Source organism: Podarcis gaigeae, assembly GCF_964106915.1.
Source record: "Podarcis gaigeae genome assembly, chromosome: 8".
Lineage (NCBI taxonomy): Eukaryota > Metazoa > Chordata > Lepidosauria > Squamata > Lacertidae > Podarcis > Podarcis gaigeae.
Window position 1 is genome coordinate 82,499,070 of NC_139684.1, and position 22,504 is coordinate 82,521,573.

A 22,504-nucleotide genomic window follows, 5' to 3' on the forward strand; every position below is an offset into this window, starting at 1 on the left:
TCAATATTGGTTTAATCCCTGGTATCTCCAGGTAGGGCTAGGAATGTCCCCTGCCTGAAATGCTGGAGAGCTGCTGCCAGTCAGTGTAGACAATACTGAGCTACATAGGCCAATGATCTGATTCAATATAAGGCAGCTTGATATGTTCCTAAGGGATGACCACAAAAGGGCCCTCCCGGTCCTCTGGCCTGCAGCAAATGTTGCGCTGGTACAAATGTTGCGCTTTTTCCTTTATGTTACAGAGGGGGGAAGTAACAAGAAGTGCGGATGGAGAAATGGAGGAATGTGTTCTCAACTTTGGCTGGCTTTGCGCATGATTTTTTGTTACCCGGTTTCCGGTTCCAAAGATATCGAAAGTCACAGCACAGAAGTCGATTCTATCCGGTACATCTTCATCGATTTTGATGCCTGGGAGTTTGTAGGATGTGACCGTATCTGGGCTGGCCTTGTTACTACGTTGCTTGATGAAATTGAAGGAAAGAATAAGTTTCATTTTAGCCTTTTTAGGGCCTTTGGTTGCAAAGCTATGGAGAAAGGTGAGAAAAGGAAATGGTTTTTTAAAGGAAGGAGGGGGCTCGTCATTCCCATTGTATCAGGTTTGCTTATTCTTTTAGCGGCATGCAACAACCTAATGAAAGATGCGTTCCAGGAGATCTTCGGATTCGTGGCTATAGCAGGGAGTCTTACGTTGATTTCTCCTTTAATACTTGCTTGTAAAAACTTCTACTTCACATTGAAAAAGGAACTTCTGACAGAAATGGACAAAAAGGCTCTCAGTGCCCAGCTGGGCTTCATGCACGTTGTGAAGGAAGAGGTGAAAACAATCACAAAGTTCCTCCAGTTCCTGGGATGGATAGAGAAGCGAGAGATTCGGGTGGTCCTGAAGATCACCAATTTGGACAAGTGCACTCAAGACAAAGTGGTGGATGTTCTGGACGCCATCAACATACTTCTTTCCGACAAGGATGCCCCATTTATCTCCATCTTGGCTGCCGATACAAGCATCCTTGTGGAATGTATCCAAAAAAATAAAAACACGAATGGCTACTTGTACTTAAACCGAATTGTGTCCTTGCCCTTCTCCCTGCCGCAGATGACCCCTAAGGATGAAGAAGTCAACAATAAGGAAATTATACTTATCCGTGATCAGTTGAAGAATCACAGGTACATCCCAGGGAATTCTGCCCAACTGAAAAGGGTGCTGAGCACAGTCCTGACCATCTGTTCCATGACCAAGGTGACATCGGAGACTGAAGCCGAACATAGAGAAAAAATAAAAGAGGCGATAGACTGGATTGTTCTTGCCAGCTGTTGGCCTTGCCACCTGAGCTGGATTTTGCAGTGTGAGGAAGATAATCGACAGCAAAGAAAACTTGAGGAAAGCCAGGCAGCAAACCCCAATGTGAGGCAGGGTAATGGCAGAAGAAACCAACAAGGGACGCAAGCCGAGAAAACGTTACTGCAAATTTACAACGACCACGAGTCAGAATTGGCTGAGTATACTGCGAAAGATAATATACAAAGCCTCCTGGAACTTGATGGAGATCCTGACCTTTTCACGAGCTTCTTGGTCAACAAGGAGAGGAGTTTCACAGCAGAGAAGGTCAGTTTTTTTGCAAACCTTCTGCTCAATTTGGATTACTCTTTGAAAAGGCCATTTGAGTTGCTCCGAGGTCGGAGGAACATACGGAAAAGTGAGGAACGACAACAAGAGCTGGCAGAAATAGTCACCAGTCTTTGAAAAAAGTACCAGTGGAGATTTGTGGAGAAATGTATGACCACCTAAAAGATTTTATTTGCATTAATCAGACAGTGATTCTTAGGATTCATTATCAATACATTATCAATACCTTGGTTCTCAAACTTAATCCGTTCCAGAAGTCCGTTCCAAAACCAAAGCATTCCAAAACCAAGGCGCACTTTCCCATAGAAAGGAATGCAAAATGGATTAATCCGTTCCAGACTTTTAAAAACAATTCCTAAAACAGCAATTTAACATGAATGTTACTATCTGATGAGACCACTGATCCATAAAATGAAAGCAATAAACAATGTACTGCAGTCACACAATCAATCAATCAGTAGCTGAACACAGTCACAAAAACAAAACAAAAAAGCCGCAAAACAAAAATGCAAAATAAATAGCAAAAACAGACAAACCTCAGCGTAACACCCAAAACAGAAGTGTGGCACTCAAACTGGAAGCGTAACACTCAAAATGGAAGCATAGTCCAACCCTCTAACCACCACACCACACTGGTTGTGTTCAGAGGTTTTATCCCTTATGTGTTTGTTGGCCTGGGCTCCTTTGAGAGGAAAGGTGGGATATAAATCAAATCACCACCACCACCGTCTTCATTAAGGTGTAGTAACAGCAGCAGTTTGCATCTGGGCAAACCATAGTTTGACATGCTTTCTTTTGGCTACAAACTAATGCTACTTATGGCAGGTTTTTGGCACTTGCTTAAAACATTTTTGTTGAGGTAAGCCCATCCAGGCACATAGATTCTGATGTCTTTTCTGTTATTTTCCTGTTAATTTGAATGGCTTTTGAGCGTTGCTTATTGATCGTTTTAACATTACTTATAAACAGCTTAGAGGTTTTACTACAATCAAGGGGTATATAAATTCTGTGAAACAAATTAAACTGAGAAATTAAACAACCTACATTTAAATAGAAATGTCACATAGCGTAAGGTAAAGGATGTATGGCACTAAATGTTTGGGTTTAGTAGATATTAGCATTTATTACAGGCTTCCTCAGCCTTGGCCCTCCCAATGTTTTTGGCCTACAACTCCCATGATCCCTAGCTAGCAGGACCAGTGGTCAGGGATGATGGGAATTGTAGTCTCAAAACATCTGGAGGGCTGAGGTTGAGGAAGCCTCATTTATTAGAACTTGTACGTTATAACTGGGGTGTGTTCTAAGACAGTCTCAGTGTGTATTAGAAGGGGGTACTGTAATGGGTTTGAGGTGTTTAATTAATACTGATGTGTAAAGACTGTGTATCAGACCCTGAGAATTGAATCAAGACCAATGGACCACCTCTCCTGGTATGCCCCGCAGAGGACCTTAAGGTCCATGAATAATCACAGTTTAGAGGTCCTGGGCCCTAAGGAAGTTAGATTAGCTTCAACCAGAGCCAGGGCCTTCTCAGTGATGGCTCCGACCTGGTGGAAAGCTCTGTCCCATGAGACCGGTGCCCTGCAGGATTTAACTTTCTTCCGCAGGGCCTGTAAGACAGAGCTATTCCGCCTGGCCTTTAATTTGAATTCAGCCTGATCCTTTATTTCCCTTCCTTCCCTCCCCCTCCCCTTTTTACGAAGATTACCCGCTCTGGGATCCCACAGCTAATTCTCCCCTGGTCTCCTCGCTGGCCCAAATAGGACTGATTTAGCCAGCTAGCTCTGGTGATGATCATCTAATGTTTATTGGATGGATTTCCCCCCTAAATTGATTTTTGAATTCTGAATCGTTTGTTATTCATGTTTTATACTGTATTTTATGCTGGTTTTGTTTTTTTTGCATCAATTAAGTGTTTTAAATTTGTTGTTAGCTGCCCTGAGCCCGGTTTTCTGATCCGGGAAGGGTGGGGTATAAATAAAAATTTATGTGTATTGGAATAGGTCTGTGGACTTTCTTCTGAGCATCAACAGGCTCTGACAGGCTCTGTTGCAGGGCTGCCTCCACCTTTGCCTTCACACAGGTGGGCCACATGTAATTCTCCTTCAGTAGGAAACAATCTGTAAAATTTAAATCAGTTTTTCATAATTTTTCCCAATCTTCCATCATAATGTTGTGACCTACATCTTGTGATCTTATTGAAATCTTTCTGTACATACCGTCGATCCCAGCTTCAGTGTGTTCCCAGGCTGAAGAAGAGGATGGCACCTGAAGGAGGACGCGGGTGAAACTGAAAGTGAACACAGCACATGAGAATGCAGAATGTGTTGTTTACTGTTTACGTGGTGCAGAGAGGTTAAGACTGGTGTCTTTGTTAGGAATATTAGGCTCACTGACAGCATGTATGTGTTGCCACCCAAAATAATGTCCTTCCAAACTGGTAAGGATTGTTTATGTAGTTGCAGCTTTTCATATGTAAGATTTCACGAGAAACGCCCACTCATATGCCTGGAGGAAAATTGTCATAGGAAAAACTCCCATCTACTTGGAGTCAATTGCCTGTTCCTTTGTATTCCTGCTATTTTATCAGCTGCCTTCATCCAATAAATATACATATCAGAACTTCCTTCTGGGAAGGGCTGCAGGAATGTTACACAACGATCAGCCGAATAAAATCGTAAAACAGCATAGCCAGAAAGGATACGAAGACTACCTAATGTTTTGCTGCCTGGCATGATTCATTTCTGAGCACAATTCTAAGTGTTGGTGCTGACCTTTAAAGCCCTAAACGGCGCTCTATGTTGGGCTACCTTTGAAGATGACCCAGAAACTGCAACTAATCCAGAATGCAGCAACTAGATTAGTGACTGGGAGCGGCCGCCAAGACCACATAACACCATTCCTAAAAGACCTACATTGGCTCCCAGTACGTTTCCGAGCACAATTCAAAGTGTTGGTGCTGACCTTTAAAGCCCGAAATGGCCTCAGTCCAGTATATCTGAAGGAGCGTCTCCACCCCCAGTGTTCTGCCCGGACACTGAAGTCCAGTGCTAAGGGCCTTCTGGCGGTTCCCTCGCTGCAAGAAGCCAAATTACAGGAAACCAAGCAGAGGGCCTTCTCGGTAGTGGCGCCCTCCCCCTCCCTGTGGAATGCCCTCCCACCAGAGAGAGAAAAACAACTACCAGACTTTTAGAAGACATCTGAAGACAGCCCTGTTTAGGGAAGCTTTTAATGTTTAATAGACTATTGTATTTTAATATTCTGTTGGAAGCTGCTCAGAGTGGCTGGGGAAACCCAGCTGGATGAGCAGGGTATAAATATATTATTATTATTATTATTATTATTATTATTATTATTATTATTATTATTAATTTATTTGGCTGTGCCCCACTTAAGCATCTCTAAAATCCTGATTCCCACCCCACCCCTGTATATAATTTAGGAAGCCTAAAAGGCCATTAACTGTTAATAATTCATTCTCAAATCCCCCCCCCCTTAAAAAGCAAATTGCCCCCCTGTGGAGTGTGTGCCCCACGCTGGGAACCACGGGTCTATATGAAAGCACTGGTTGCGTAAGCCAAATATAGCAGCCACAAATGCTTCCATTTCCTTCTGACTTCTGGGATTATTAGAAAATTTTGAACTTTTAATTGCAGTAGTCCAAGCGGGAGATAACTAGAGCATGCACCACTCTGGCGAGACAGTCTGCGGGCAGGACACTTCAAGACAATAACTGCCTACTTTGCATCTTCCTGCCTATTACACACCCACTGAGCTTCTTGAAATAGCCCCAGTGAAGCACCAGCTATTTGGCTCACTTAACAGTATTTACACCTTGCAAAAGAAGGCAGGGCTTTTCCTTAGAAGCAAGGCGGAATTGATTAGGTATGTGCCAACTTTTCAGATGTAAGATTTCCTGATAAAAGCCTACTCCTGTCCCCGAAGGATTATGCCAGAGCAGGCGTACTAACTATCCAGCGCATATACAGTCCCTGGCTGCCAAGATCGCTTTCTCAAATGCTGTGCAATAGCATGTTCCTGAATTTGTGTTGTTGGCATCCATCAGTCTTGAGAGACAATGGAGTGTGCCTCTGTGGGTGAAGCAGAGGCAAGTTTGGGGCCGCGTGACCCGTTTTGTCACACCGGGCGTGGAGCCTTGGAGTCTCTGCAAGGGGCACTGCAACTATGATGTAGAATGAAAGAAGAAAGGTGGGGGTTGTTGTTATTTAGTCATTTAGTCATGTCCGACTCTTCGTGACTCATGGACCAGAGCACGCCAGGCACTTCTGTCTTCCACTGCCTCCCACAGTCTGGTCAAACTCATGCTGGTAGCTTCGAGAACACTATCCAACCATCTCGTCCTCTGTCGTCCCCTTCTCCTTGTGCCCTCCATCTTTCCCAACATAAGGGTCTTTTCCAGGGAGGCTTCTCTTCTCGTGAGGTGGCCAAAGTCTTGGAGCCTCAGCTTCAGGATCTGTCCTTCCAGTGAGCACTCAGGGCTGATTTCCTTCAGAATGGATAGGTTTGATTTTCTTGCAGTCCATGGGACTCTCAAGAGTCTCCTCCAGCACCAAAAGCATCAATTCTTCGGCGATCAGCCTTCTTAAGCCTACATAATTTTGGCATCACATAGGGTGCCCCCAAAATTTGAGACCACAAGGTCAACCACTGGGTAAAGTCAAACTGCTGTGCTAGCAGCACCAAAGTAACCTCCCTGAGGAACAAGTCTGGGCAGTGTGGATGGTGGTCCTGGGCAGGGCCATCTTAAGCATACCCAGCGCCATAGTGCAAAGCTCCCTCCGGCGTGCCCCCACCCCATTTCCCAGAGTTTTAAAAAGAGGACGTTGCTGCTGGTGGGGCGGGCAGTGGCTGGAGGGCGGCTCCTCCAGCAGGGAAAGGATGGAGGGTGGAAGCGGCGCCCCCTGGCTCAGCTGGCCGCTTCATGCCGCGGTGCCCATGCGGTGGCCATGGCAGATGGAGGCTCCGGGCGCGGTGCTGCTTCGGCGCCGCAAGGTGGAGGTGGGCAAGGTTGGCGAGCTGATTCTGGGAGGTGCTGCGTCCAGCCTCCGCCTTTTCCCTGGCGCCCTCCAGAACTTGGCACCCTGGCGCCCCGCACCACTAGCCTCTATGGGTAAGATGACCCTGGTCCTGGGCTGCCCAGACAACAAGACTCCCCTCTCAGTCTCACTGATGGGGTCCAAAGGAAAGCAAAGCAAGGTGTTTTGCACCGGATGGGTTGCAGGAGAGATGCATTTTAAAGAAAAGCACACATTCTGCTCATGTAAAAACACCAGGCAGGCCCCACAAATAACCCAGAGATGCATTTTAAAGAAAAGCACACATTCTATGGCGTGTGTTCTGGGTGTGTGGCACGCCGCCTGCTGGGGTGTGGTGCCTGGCGCCTGGGGGGGCACAGCGCGTGTCCGGGGGGACTGCCGCGATGGCACCCTACTGGAATAGTGGTGCCGGGGGCGGTCTGCTTCCTCCGCCAATGCCCGCTGTAAGTGATCCCCCCCCCGTGGTGTGGCACCCAGTGTCCCCCCGCCAGCTATGCCTTTGCTCTTGATTGATTGATTGATTCCAGCAATACAGCTTGTTGCTGTTAGGCATTCATTTTGGGCTGATTTCCTCTCTGAATTAACCTGGCAGTTAAAAATGCCACAGACTCACATAGCCCATCGCCGTTTTCTCACCCCACCCTCGTCAGCGATGACACCCAGGGCGACCCGCAACCCCCCCCTTCCTACGCCACTGTAGCCACCTTCCCTTCATTGGAGAAGAGACCTGGAGGAAGGCCTCCCAAGACCATCACGGGATGTGGACAGTTAGTTGAGGGAAGACATTCCTATTAGTACTCAGGTGAGGTAGAGATTTAAAGGTAAACACCAGCTCTGACCTGAACAGGCGACAAGCAGTGCAATTCTTAAATTCCAGGGCAATTGTTTCTCTGTGCACAGTGCCAGTTAGCAGCAATCTTCCTTTCACCTTCATTTTCATGTATTTCCAAAAATATAATGTAGTTCCAAAAATACATTATGGAAACTTGCATTCCCACCAATTGGTGCCAAAGAAGGATAGAACTTTTTTTTATGTATGCAACAACAGCAGCAAGAATACTCATCACAAAGTATTGGAAGACACAAGATTTACCCACCCGGGAAGAATGGCAGATGAAAGTGATGGACTATATGGAACTGGCGGAGATGACTGGCAGAATCTGAGACCAAGTTGAAGAGTTGATGGAAAAAGATTGGAGAAAATTTAAAGTTTATCTACAGAAACATTGTAAAATTCAGGAATGTTAGAAGGATGTTGGAATGAAGTAATGTGGTATTAGCAGAAATGATACAAAAGATTAGGTAAAAATTGATTTTTTAACTGTTGAAAGACGAGAATGTAAAATTATACTACATTATGATAAACTATTAGGATAAAAACCAAGCTGGAAAGGATTTGCTGGAATATTTAATTGAACTAGAATACAAAAAAGGGAGGTGTGAGGAGGTCAGGGAAATAAGTAAATGAAAGATAAGACATGGAAAGAGGGAAATGTTTTTAATTGTTTTTATTTTTCTGTATTCTGTATTCTTCCCCCCCCCCCCTCATTTTTTCTTTCTCATTTTTGTAACTTTTTTTAAACTTTAATAAATATTATTATAAAAAGAAACTTGCATTCCCATACACCACAACTTATAACAGTAAGCATTTGTAAAATGTGTTCTTATTGAGTGGGCGACGAGCTCTTCATAAACTTTTGGAACTGGTCTTTGGTTTTCTGGAGAATTTGTAAATGAAATAAAGCTCTGCCATTCTCCTGCAAAGGTATCTTTGTGCTTTGCTCCTCTTGCCAGGTATTCAAGTTCACACCATCTAAGTCCTTCCAGAACGTGATTATAACCACACGTGTTGCCACTGAGAGAAATGCCATTTGTGATTTATCCATCAAGTCCTGATTCTCATTTAAATACAGATTTGATAATGCAAGCTCTGGAGACTTCGTGATATGCTGTTGAGTAATTTTTCTTATCTCATTAAACACTTGCTCCCCAAAATTTTCCACCACAAGTGCCTATAGCTGCCTCTGTTCCCACACCCTTGCCAGCACCTAGATGAAGTATGTTTATGTATATGTGAAAGTTTAACTGGGGTTACCATTTCTGCATTCTCTTCAACATTGATTCCTCAATGCGGTCTGAGATGCTTTTATAGGGAAACTTGCCCCACAGCTTACTCCAAGATCTGTTCTCTCCTTGGTGAAAGTAATCCGAACTTCTTAGCAAAGCCATTGCTCAGATTGTATCATGATTAGCCACACCCCATATGGTATATATTCTGCAACCACCTGAGCCAAAATTTGGTATGTGGTGTTATAGCTGCTCTGCTTAGATATATCTTTCACTGGAAGGCTCCAGACAGGTTTAGTCCATCCTCACGCTGACTTTTTACCAGGTACGTATTGGGTTTCTTAAGGGATTAAAAGAAGAGAGGAGGTCAACGTTCTTATCTGGATATGATTTATGTACCTAGACAGATGCTCCAGCTCAGGGACTAGAGCACAAACTTAAGCATGTTTACTGAGAAGTCCTGCAGAGTTCACTAGGATTTTCTTCTTAGGATTGCAAGCCAAATCATTTAGGAACTCCTCCCACCTCAAAGCAACACAGATTCTACACTTTGAAGAAACACATGCTTCACTTTGTGTGATGGAAATAAAATAAGATTGTATATATTTACTTTGCACCAGTTGGTTCCAAGTTCCAGTTCTCAAGCGATGTTTGTGTTTTACTCAGCATGTATTTGTGAACAGGTGCAGGAGACAGAACACAACAGAGAGGGGTTGAGAAAGTGCTTGGAGAGTTGGACTCTCTCAGTGCCCAGTGGGACATGCCAACACCACTTTTCTTCGAAGAACTTCTGTGCTGTCTGGCTATAAAAAGACCACCCCCCCCAAAAAAATAGTCCCGCCCCCCACAAGGTCTGAGAGACAGTGGACCGGCCCCCTGCTGAAAAAGTTTGCTGACCCCTTCAATAGAGCCTGAGTGGAAGAGAGAGCTTTGTTTGTCAGCTCTGATTATAAGTTAAAGTTATTTATATGATGCTGAGCCTGTGCTGAATTGCACAAGACATTGCTTGGATATTTGGGATGTATCTTTGATGGTTTTGTTATGGTTTTGAAGAAAGTTCTGCAAATAAAATTTTGAATGATCACTTATGGGTCTGGACAGTGCTTCCTTCCAAAAGGAACAGTTTTCATGTTCTCAGCAAATGTGGTTAATGAATAAAGCATCATGCTTAATGATATCACCAGGGCCCACCCATATGCTGGATTCCCCCCCCCCCCCCATTGCATTATCCCCAGATCAGGAAAAGCTGAATTAAACAGAGAGATTGTGTAGGCTGTCATTTGAATACAACACATACATACAGGATGGGCCAAACCCACTTTAAACTGCTGTGTGTCCACCGTCCCAGCCATAGCTCTGACCTGCTGCAGATTCTACCTGCTGTTGCTGCTCCAGCTGCTTAAGAAAACTCACCCTTGCCCTCCAAGCAGCTTTTCTCTCCTTAGCAGCCAGAGTTGAAGATCCTGGAGTGTGGCAGCTGCTTTGTTGCTTCTTCCCCAGCTGTCACTTGAAATAAGGAAGGAACTGCGATTCGTGGGCTATTGTCTGTGGCACAGCAATGAGATAACACCTGGTGACTATTCCCACCTCATTGGCCCTAATCAGACGGTGCTATTGGCCAAACAAACAACAGGAATTGTCTCCTGAGCGTGACTTCCCAAGGCAAAAGAGGCTGGGCCAACTGGATGTGCTGTTGCGGCACTTAGGAGGTAGCAGAGTTGGTGCTGAATAATAAAGACATGCTTCCTTCCAATAATCTCAAGGTTGCCAGGAACAGTATCCTTCAGTCACCGAATGCCTGGGTAAACAGGAATGTTTTCAAATTCTTCCTGAAAGGTAATAATGACTGAGTCAGGTTAGGGAAGGCATTCCATTGAAATGGCCCTGTCGTGGATCAGCAACAGCCAGTTGGCCCATGGCAGTGACAACAAGGGCAGACCCACATAGAGTGCACAAGAGTAATAATAATAATAATAATAATAATAATAATAATAATAATAATAATTTATTACCCCTCCCATCTGGCTGGGTTTCCCGAGCCACTCTGGGAGGCTTCCAACTGAATATTAAAAACAATACAGCACCAGACATTAAAAACTTCCCTACACAGGGCCGCCTTCAGTTGTCTTTTAAAAGTAAAATAGTTGTTTATTGCCTTGTCATCTGCTGGGAGGGCGTTCCACAGGGCAGGCGCCGCTACCGAGAAGGCCCTCTGCCTGGTTCCCTGTAACCTCACTTCTCACAGTGAGGGAACCGCCAGAAGACGCTCAGTGCTGGACCTCAGTGCCTGGGCTGAATGATGGGGGTGGAGACCCCCATCCAAGCAGGAGGCCACTACAGTGTGGACAACTGAGGCCAAACTCTCCCAGGCCAGGAATGGCTATAGCCAGGCTTAGCTGGGCACAAGCATTCCTAGCCACAGAAGCTACCTGGGACTCCAGTGACAAGTTGGAATCCAGGAGAGTTGCCCAACTACAAACTTGGTCCTTCAAGGAAGTGTAATCCCTCTCAGAACAGGATGTATACTGAATTCAGAGACATGTGAACCACAGCACTTGCACCTTATGAAGACGCATCAAATTTACTGGCCCCCATTCAGTGCATCCAGACACCTGTCCAACACCTTCATGGTCTCTCCTGAGTCTGATGGAATGGATAGTGCTGAGTGTCATCAGCATACTGATGACATCACCCTCCAAATCCCCAGATGAGCGCTCCCAACACTCTCATATAGATGTTAAATAACATAGGACACAGAATGGACTCATGCAGAACCCCATAGCCCCAAAATCATGGAGCCAAGCAACAATATCCTAGTAGTATTTTCTAGTAGTGACCGTGCAAGTAGGAGGAGAAGCACCGTTGTAGAGTGCCCCCACCTCTGAGTTGCTCCGGAAGAACACTATGGTCAACAAGAAGAACCAACAGGGTTGCATTCCCCTTAATCTTGACCGACCAAGGCTGTTTTGAAGCCAGAAATGGGTCTGAAACAAAAAATGGAATGGATTCAGATAATCACCTTCCTTCAGAAAGACATGCAGCTGATTTTAACTGATGCGAAAGAAAGAGGGGGCTTCGCCCTGCCAGACTTAAAATTGTACTATGAAGCCGCAGCTTTCTGCTGGCTAAAAGACTGGCTACTTCTTGAAGACACTGATGTGTTGGATTTGGAAGGTTTTAACAATGCTTTTGGCTGGCATGCATACTTATGGTATGACAAAGTTAAGATCAATAAGGCCTTTAAGAACCATATTGTCAGGAAAGCAGTATTTAATGTCTGGACAAAATACAAAGACTTATTGGAAAACAAAACTCCGAGGTGGCTGTCCCCTCTGGAAGCCAAGGCCCGAAAAAGACCCAATATGGAGGCCAAATGGCCAAAATATTGGGAAATATTAGAAAAAGACGGTGACAATTGGAAATTGCAGAGTTCGGAGAAAATGGAGGGTAAAGTGCGAGACTGGTTACATTACGCCCAGATTAAAGAAGTTTTTAAAAATGACAAAAAACTAGGGTTCCAGGTGGAGAAATCGAAGTTGGAGACAAAACTGTTAGAACCAAAGACTAAAGTACTATCAAGAATGTATAACCTGCTGTTAAAATGGAATACACAAGACGAACTGGTTAAATCTGCTATGATAAAGTGGGCACAGGATATTGGGCATAACATTATGTTTGAGGACTGGGAAAGGTTGTGGACCACAGGGCTGAACTTCACTGCATGTAATGCTTTGAAGGAAAATGTAATGAAAATGATTTATAGATGGTACATGACCCCAGTTAAACTTGCCAAAATATACCATTCGTCTGATAATAAATGTTGGAAATGTAAGGAAAATGAAGGAACATTCTTTCACCTCTGGTGGACCTGCCCTAGAGTGAAGGCCTTCTGGGAAATGATATATAATGAGCTGAAAAAGGTATTTAAGTATACCTTCACCAAGAAACCAGAGGCCTTCCTCTTGGGTATTGTCGGCCAGGGGGTGTTAAAGAAGGACCGAACATTCTTTATGTATGCAACAACAGCAGCAAGGATAATTATTGCCAAGAATTGGAAGACTCAAGATCTACCCACACTGGAAGAATGGCAGCTGATAGACTATATGCAATTGGCAGAGATGACCGGCAGAATCCGAGACCTGGGAGAAGAAAGGATGGGAGAAGATTGGAAGAAATTTAAAACTTATTTACAAAAATATTGTAATTTGATTGAATGTTAAGAAGGATGCTTGATCATAAATAATTGGCCACCACTAAACCAGATTGAAATTAGATGATAAGTGAGATTAAGGAAAAGACAAATCCTTCGGGAGAACTATTTGATTATATTTAAATGAGTGGATATATGACTGAAAACAAGATGATAATTTGCCAGGAAAAACTTTTTAACAATGTAAGTGGGAGCGGGAGACGTGAGGAAGTCCAAATGAGTTATGGAATTTTGTGTATGACATAAGCATTGTTGTTTGTTATTTATGCTTTTTTCTTATAAAAACCTTTAATAAATATCTATTAAAAAAAAAAACAGAAAGACATGCAGCTGGTTGGCCACCACCTTGCCGAGGAAAGAAATAAGAGAGAACGGACTGACGTTTTCCCAAACCTCTGGATCCCTTTAGGAGGGGGGGCAGGGACACCACTGCTTGTTTCAAAGCATTGGACAGAACTCTCTCCTGGAGTGAGGAACTGAGCACTGCCTGGACCCATCCAATCAATCCCCTCCTCCTAGTTTTTATAGCCATGATGGACAGGGATCTAGAGGGCACATTGCTGACCTTCACCACCATAAGCATCCTATCCATATCTTTGGGCTGCAGTACCTGAAATGGATTCCACAAGGTATAATTCACTGATGCTCCAGAGACTTTCAATAAACCTGAAACAATTGCAGCATCAAGTTCAGCATGGTTTCGGGTGATTTTGTCCTTAAAAGTGAGTCACAGCAGGATATTGACTGGTCCGTTGTCAATGATACCACACGGGTCTGCCGCAGATGGTTTACCGCTCTAAGCAATTCTGCTGGGTGATTCATATTCCTTCTCTCTCTCTGTCTCTGCTTTAGAGTTTCATTCTTGCACTAAGTCTTTCTAGGGATATTTGACTCACTCACATCACTCACACAATGAAGTCAACAAAACCTTAGAAGCAATGCCGAATTGATTAGGTAAGTGCCAGGTAAGATTTCATGAGAGATCCTTGTTCCTTTTAGTAGGAGCAGGAAAACCATGCACCTGTTTCAAGTGAATCCAAGTGAATGGAGAATCTCCTAATGCAGAGTGAAATTCTTGATCAGTTACAGGTCCATCATTAACAACAACAAAAGTTAATGTAATAATCATAGCAGCAGCAGCAGCAGTGTAAACCAGATACCAAAAGGAGTCCAAACATTTAGGTATACTGTATATTAAAAGCTCTTCTTGATGCCACTATGGGTGAGCTTTCCAGGAAAAAGGGTTCAGTAACTGGAGTGGTGGCACTAACAGATTAGTCCTCCTTCGTTGTGGTCAGCCCCTTCCCTCAGTTGGCGAGGACACTGGTAGGAAGGCCTTCACAAAAGTCATGGACAGTTTGGTTTGTGCGAAGACATTTCTACAAGTTCTCACTTCCCAAGCCTTAAAGCCTTAAAGGTAAACAGCAGCTCTGAATTGTACTTGGGAACAGGACAGAAGGCAATGAAGTTCTTAAACATGGGGGCAACAGTTTCTCTCTCTTTTTTTAAAATTTTATTAGTATTTTCCACACAACAACACAAAAAAATAACAATACACAAAACACAAAAACCAACATACAAAAAAACCAAATCCATATCTTACAAGTTAATAATATAAACACTAAAAGGAAAAACAAACATTGACTTCCACCAATCCCACAAGACCTCCTTTACCTCTCATTGTGTCTTCCTGTTTTCCTTATCATCTCTATCCTAGCATCTAGATATAAATCCCTCTTATCCTTTCACTTCACAAGGTTATTCCAGACTCAGCCAGATTTCTGTCCTCGAACCTTGACTTTTAAGGTATTCATTTAAACACTCCCATTCCTTTTTCACTCCACTTTTTGGTTTTTGTCTTATTATATCTGTCAATTTGGCTAATTCTAAGTACCGGTACTCTGAAAGCTTACATAACCATTCTCCCCTAGTGGGTAACTGATTCCCTTTCCAATACTTGCCACCAAGATTCTTGCTGCAGACGTTGCATATAAGAAAAATTTAGTTTTGTCTTTTGGAATATCATCAACAGTTTCTCAATGCACGGTGCCAGTTAGCAGCAATTTAGCTGCTGTATTCTGTACTGACGGCAGTTTCCAAACAGTCTTCTTCAAAAGGTAGCCCCACAAACAGCACATTACAGTAGTCTGTTGAGGAAGGTTCTCTCTGCTCAGAGATGCTGTATTTGTAGGGTTGAAGAGGTTGAACATACCCCTCATTTTCTGTTCTGTTTTCAAGTAACCAAAATTTAAGTACCTGAGTGAATTTCTCATTGGTCTACCATTGGAGAAATAAAGAAAACAATACACTTTTGCTTGCCACAACTAACAGGGTAATTATTACAAAAAAAATTCCTTCCAGTATGCACACTTCTTCAGATCTGAAGAAGTGTGCATGCACACGAAAGCTCATACCAAGAACTGACTTAGTTGGTCTTTAAGGTGCTACTGGAAGGAATTTTTTTGGTTTTGACTATGGCAGACCAACACGGCTACCTATCTGTAACAGGGTAATTATTGAAAAAGTAGCTTAATTCACTTGGTTGAAGGATAGATACATCTTACCAGGATGTTACTAATGTTCTTGAACTATTCTAAGTGATTTTTTTTCATCCATGTACGATGCTGACTTTCGTTAAGGCCTATGGTGATGACAATTAAATTATTGATTTATGGCGTGATATTGATTTACTTTCTGTTAACTTATTACCAAGCAAACTGGGTTCACATGAACTTACTTCCCACCATTGTGATGCAAAGCCATGGCTCATATTGTGTCATGATTAGCCACATCCCATTCAGTATATATTCTGCAAGATTCTGAGCCAAGAGTTGGTGTCTGGGGTTACTGCTGCTCCACTAATTCTGTGGCATGTATTTCAGCTGAAGAATCCAGGCAAGTTCAGTCCACGCTCACATTGGATATTTACCAGGTAAGTGTTTCTAATGAGTAAAAAGAAGGGAGGCAGGGATTGACTTTCTTATCTGGGTATGATTTATGCACCCAGATAGATGTTCAGGATCAGGAAATGCAGCACATTCTGAGATAAATAAATTTTTATTGATTTTTCCATGTATACTTCTTCTAACAATATATCTTTAACAATTTTTTATATTTCAACCCTCCTCCCCTGGACTTGTCTCATACTCCTGTTTTGTTTTTTTTACATATTGTTCACCTTGCGTATTGTTTCCCCAAAAATTTCTCAATACATATAGTCTTATTTTTTGTTGTATACAGTTGTGATTATTTACTCAAACCCTGCCAATGAGTCCATTTCTTTATGTTGCCTCTTCATATATGTTATAAATGGTCCCCATTCTCTTTTAAAGTCTTTGTTGTCCTTTCCATGTAATTTTTCTGTTAGTTTTGCCAGTTCTGCATATTCCATAACTTTCCCTTGCCATTGTTCTTTCGTTGGTATTTCTTCTGTCTTCCAAGTTTGCGCTAATAAAATCTTGCCGCTGTTGTTGCATACATAAATAATTTCCAATTTTATTTTTTTACATCTTGGTCTAAAATTCCTAGAAGGAATGCTTCTGGTTTCTTAACAAAAGTCTTTTTAAACATTTTTTTCAATTCATTATATATCATTTCCCAATGATTTCTAATCTTTTTTGCATTCCCACCACATATGATAGAATGTCCCATCCTTTTCCTTTACATTTCCAACAAGTTTTTGATCCCTTTTTATACATTTTGACCACTTTCTCTGGTGTTATATACCATCTATGCATCATTTTCATATAATTCTCTTTCAATAAGATACAATCTGTAAATTTTAGGTTCACCTTCCACATCTTTAGGAAATGCAGTACATCCTAAGCATGTGCACTGAGAAGTCCTATATTGTCCAGCTCAGCTTTAGCAAGGTGGTGGTCTTCTGTATCTTCAGAGTATAGCCTAGGACTTCTATCCAGCATGACTGTTCCCAGTCACCAGTCTAGCTGCTGCATTCTGGATTAGTTGTAATTTCTGAGTCATCTTCAAAGATAGCCCCACGAAGAGCCCATTGCAGTAGTCCAAGCGGGAGATAACTCACCTCTCTAGTGAGACAGTCTGTGGGCAGGTAGGCTCTCAGCCGGTGTACCAGATGGAGCTGGTAGACAGCTGCCCAGGACCCAGAGTTGACCTGTGCCTCCATTTACAGCTGTGAGTCCAAAATGACTTCCAGGGGCATAGTTACCTCATTCAGGACCAGGGAGTCCCTCACACCCACCCGCCCCATATCCCCCCAAAACAGTACTTCTGTCTTGTCAGGATTCAACCTCAATCCATTAACTGCCATCTATCCTCCAACCTGGGACGCGGGTGGTGCTGTGGGTTAAACCACAGAGCCTAGGACTTGCCGATCCGAAGGCCGGCGGTTCAAATCCCCACGACGGGGTGAGCTCCCGTTGTTCGGTCCCTGCTCCTGCCAACCTAGCACTTCGAAAGCATGTCAAAGTGCAAGTAGATAAATAGGTACCGCTCTGGCAAGAAAGTAAATGGCGCTTCCGTGCACTGCTCTGGTTTGCCAGAAGCGGCTTAGTCATGCTGGCCACATGACCCGGAAGCTGTACGCCGGCTCCCTTGGCTAATAAAGCGAGATGAGCGCCGCAACCCCAGAGTCGGCCACGACTGGACCTAATGGTCAGGGGTCCCTTTACCTATCCTCCAACCACCCTCAGACACTCATGCATATAAATGCTGGAGAGATAGTTATTCAAGTATCCAGGCTTTAACCAGCACCCTTAAACTGAGCCTGCAGATGACTGGGGAGATGTGTAGGGATGGTGGGACTTGTCAGCAGCCCAGCATGCATTTATCATGTACAGACCACCACTTTCCACGCTATCTTCAAAGTAGCCTTCCAAGCAAATCAGTGCCCAATCAAAGACACTCATGCTATGTATTTTTTTGACAGCTGCTGAAGTTTGCCAGCCACAAAGATGAGTGATCCAGAGCACCAAGCACTGATGAGGGACCATCCAGGTGTGCCATTATTATTACGTACATAGAGTTGCAATGTCATAAGGGCAAAATGGATAAACATGCCACAATTAGAGACTTTGGGAGAGGGTTTTCACCCGCAAATTATCTGGCTAATTTACAAATACCTGTCCCATTAAACTTTAATTAGTTTAATGTAAATGCCCAGTGCGCTTCCATCGTCACAAGTCCCACTACAGCAGAGTATTTCGCACAGCAGTTGAAGAAGGGCAGGAGAGGCAGTATCTTTTCAAAGAGGAGTCTTGGAGCATGCGGTTTGTAACTCAAAGATAAGGTTTATTTACAAAAACAAAAAACAACCCTGGCGAAGAACCACACATCTCAGCAAACACGCCCAAAAAGGAGGAGAAAGGGGAAGAACACACACACAGGAGACTATTTATACAAACTCATGTTCCTGGAAGCCTAATGACCTCCAGCTGCTCAGTGATTAGAGCGTTTCTGCTACCCTTTAACCCTTTGATAGCAACACCCCCTCTTGCTCGTAACACTGAGCTGTACCAACCTTAATTCAAATTTAAACCTGAACAGAAACATTTATGAGATTGCGGACCCAAAGCTTTCGTAAAACTGTCTGCGAGATTTTCTTGGCTTGGACAATACTTTAGTTCAATTAAACCTTGTTTTACACTTTGGCATACATTTTGATAACGGATATCCAAGTGTTTTGTGTGTGCCTTGAATTGACCTGATTTAGCTAGTTTAATACAAGGTTGATTGTCTTCCCACACTCTGATAGGTAGGGAACATTCTCCAAACAATTCTTGTACCAGTTGCTTATAAAATTCCAGTTCTCTACATACATCTGATAATGCATTAAACTCAGATTCAGTTGAACTTAAAGCTATAAGTGACTGCTTTCTTGATCTCCAACCAATTAGTGCATTTCCAAATTTTATCGCCATTCCTGACACTGATTTTCTATCTGGTCCAGCATCTGCCCAACTGCTGTCGGCCCAACATTCAAGTTGTGTGCTGCCCTCTGCTGATAGTTTTAAGCGAAACCTTTTGGTAGTTTGGAGATACCTTAAAACTCTTTATACTCCTTGCCAAGCATGCATTGATGGTTTTTCAGCTTGTCTACACAGCATGTTGACAGCATATGTTATATCGGGCCGAGTCCACTGTGCAATGTGGAGTAGACTGCCTATCGCTGACTGGTAAACCCCGGGATTACTGAACTCTGTCTGTTGCTCGGCTTGAGCATCCTTTGTGTAACTTAATTCCATTGGGGTTTTAACACCAGCACAGTTGTCCATTTTAAACCTTTCCAGCATCTGCTGGATCTTAGCTTCTTGGCTGAGCCAATAGTTCCCATTTTCATCTTGCTGAATTTTAACTCCTAGATAAACAGATACATTGCCTAGTGATTTTATCTGAAACCTTTCTCCAAGCTTTGTGGCAAATTGTTGTGCAAGTTTATCATCCTTTCCACTGTATAATAAATCGTCAACAAATATCAAAACTGCTTCTTGTTCACATCCCGAGCCTTTTAGATAAAGACATGCATCTGCTGCGCTCTTTCTGAACCCCATGCTCTCTAGAGCATCGTTTAAGCAGGAATTCCAATTACGGGTGGACTGTTTCAACCCATAAATGGATTTGTGTAGGCGCCAGACCTGGTTTGGCTTGTCTCCTTCAAAACCTGGTGGTGGTGTCATATAGACTTCCTCCTGTAAGTCTGCATTTAAATAAGCCACATTGACATCAAAATGAAACAGCTTGTTTCCCTTCTTAGCTGAAGAGGCTAAAAGCATTCTTAATGACTCCGATCTTGAAGTAGGTGCATAGATTTGAGAATAGTGAACACCTTTGCGCTGCGAAAACCCTTTTGCAACTAGTCGGGCTTTATATTGCAACTCCTCAGTAGTTGTGGGCTTTAAACGATATACCCATCGACAACCTACAGCTTGTTGCCCTTTCGGAAGCTCTGTACTTGTAAACACACCGAGAGACTTCATTGAAGCCATCTCTTTTTCCATTGCTTCCTGCCACTTAACGGCTTCTGAGCTTGGAAGCTGTTGTACCTCCATATAGCTATCTGGCTCACACTGTGCCATATTTACGTATACACTTGTCACCTTAAACTGCTCTGGTGGCTTGCCCTTTGTGGCACGATTTGACCTGCGCAATTGTTCCTCTTGTGCCCCCTCTGACCGTTGGCTGTCAGAATCTGTCTCAGACTTTATACCTGGATGTGCCTCTAGGGATAAAGACCTCCGTTTAGATACCTCCCTTGGGCTTGGTGTTGCAGGCGACCTGCTTCGCTTTTGCCGTCTGCTAGGCCTACTGACTGGCGATGTTGGAACACCCCTAGATTTTGGCTTTTCTACCTTAGGAGAAGAACCTTGTGCCTGGTCAGAATCTGCATCTGAACCATGTGCACCATCCCCTTCTGGCTCACTACTCTCTGGACTTTCATTTTCAGCATAAATGCCTAAATCATCTCTCAAAATGTCAGGGTTAGCATGTAAGTGAGTCCATCCAGATTGCTCACAAAATTCAGCGCTCCTACTGAGGACCACTCTTGTAGTATCCCCATTTGGGTTCACGAACCTCCAAGATTTGGCGTGTGGTTCGTACCCACAAAAGATGAGTTTCCTAGCCCTTGGACCTCCCTTTTTCCTTAACGCTTTTGGGATAAGTACATAGGCTGGACATCCAAACACCCGAAAGTAATTAATTTTGGGCTTCTTCCCATATAAAGCAAAATATGGGGTAGTGGCAATTACCGAATTATATACTCGGTTCAGAATATGAGTAGCCGCCTGCCAGGCTTCCGCCCAGTAACTTTGAGGGAGTTTAGCATCAAACAACATAGAGTTTGCCAACTCTTGCAGAACCCTGTTTTTACGTTCGGCCACGCCTCCTTCTTGGGGGGAATAAGGTGTAGACAGACGATGCTTAATTCCCTTTTTCTTAAAGAAATTCTGCAACACAGACCCGGTAAATTCTGACCCTCTGTCTGTCTGAAAAGCAAGTACTTTAGTACCGAATTCAAGTTCTACTGCATGAACCCAATTTTTAACTGTTTCTGCAGTATCTGCTTTTGTTTTGAGAGGAAAAAACCATGTAACCTTTGTTTTGTCATCCGAGAGACACAGTGCATACCTCGAACCTCCCATGCTAGCAACAGGCATTGGGCCACATAGGTCCATATGCACAAGTTGGAATACTTTGTCAGATTTCCTATCTGAACTGGGATAGCTGCATCTATGAACCTTCGCCCTTTTGCATGCAGTACAATCCAAATACTTAGTACATTTGTTCATTTTGCACCCTTCTGATAATTCAGGTTGCCTTTTAACATACTGAAAATTAATATGTCCCAGACGGCGGTGCCATAAATGGACACAAGAATTATGGGTAGGTGAGTTCACACAACCAGCATGAACCTGTTCAACTTCATCTGGACTTGTCTCAAAATAATATAACCCATCTCTGCATTCCACCTGCAAAAGAGATACATTATTCTTTGAAATAGTGCAAACCCCATTTTCAAACACAGTTTTAAACCCATTTCTATCAAGTTCTGACACAGACAAAATACACCCCTTCAATCCCTTTAGCACGTAGGCATCAATTTCTGTTTGCAAACATTTCAAGAACATTGTGCCTACGGTCTCTAAGGAACGTTTAGTTGAATCTGCCATTGTCACAACTTTAAGGGTTTGCAAATGTCTGCAATTCTGCAAACGGACACTAGATGGCGCCACCAGGTGGTGAGATGCACCACTGTCGATCAACCAGCGTAGATTGCTGCCTTGGCCACGCCCTTGCATCAACGCCATTACTGAAGCCATGTGCTGTGTGCTGTGGGAGTAGCCACGACCTCCTCCTCTTCTTCGACGTCCCCTGGAACTCCTTGTCTGGTAACTAGGGGTAACGGCCTTGGTGCTGTCTTGACCAGGTTCACGTGTGCAATTCCTAATTAAATGGGAAGGGGAACCACAGCGAAAACAGTGTCTAGCTGCAAAAGCATTTACTGTGTGCTCAAACTCAACATCAACACTCTTAGGCACAGCATAACTCCCCTTTAAAGACAAACCTCTTTCTCTTTGCCTTTTATACTGTTCATCTGCAAGCCGAGATGAAATGTATTCAAGGGTTAATTCAGTTGAAGGCATAGCTTCCAAAGTTAGAGCTAGAGTCTCATAGCTTTTATCAAGAGAAGACAACAATATGTATGACTGCTGCTCCATAGAGAAAGGAATGCCCAGCTGTCTTAGTTGATTAAAGGCAGACACCATTTTGGCAATGTGTTCTTTCACACACGCTCCCGGTTGGAGACGTAAATCAAACAAACATCTTGTAGCATGGATCTTGGCCCCCGCAGTGTTTCTGGAATTTAGCCGCTGCAGAACCGTCCAGACCTCATGCGTGTTCTTTAACTCAGAAACGTAAGGCATTTGCTCTGGTCCCACTGCCAAAACTAGTAGACCTTGGGCTTTCCTGTCACGTTTCTGTGAAGCTGCTGCTGTTGCTTTGTCTTCTGCAGACGCGTCTGCAGCTGCCTGTAAAGGCGGTGCTTCAGTACAACTCCACAACTCTTTT

General features: G+C 43.5%; 1 protein-coding gene across 1 annotated transcript in view; it reads left to right on the forward strand.

Moving 5' to 3' along the window:
* Positions 1–22,504, forward strand: part of LOC310850541 (uncharacterized protein) — a 42,582-nt gene that overhangs the window by 14,422 nt on the left and 5,656 nt on the right. Inside the window, exon 4 of the mRNA XM_083752064.1 lies at positions 243–1,733. Coding sequence (XP_083608190.1) covers positions 243–1,733 — 1,491 coding nt within the window. The remainder of the gene's footprint in view (positions 1–242; positions 1,734–22,504) is intronic.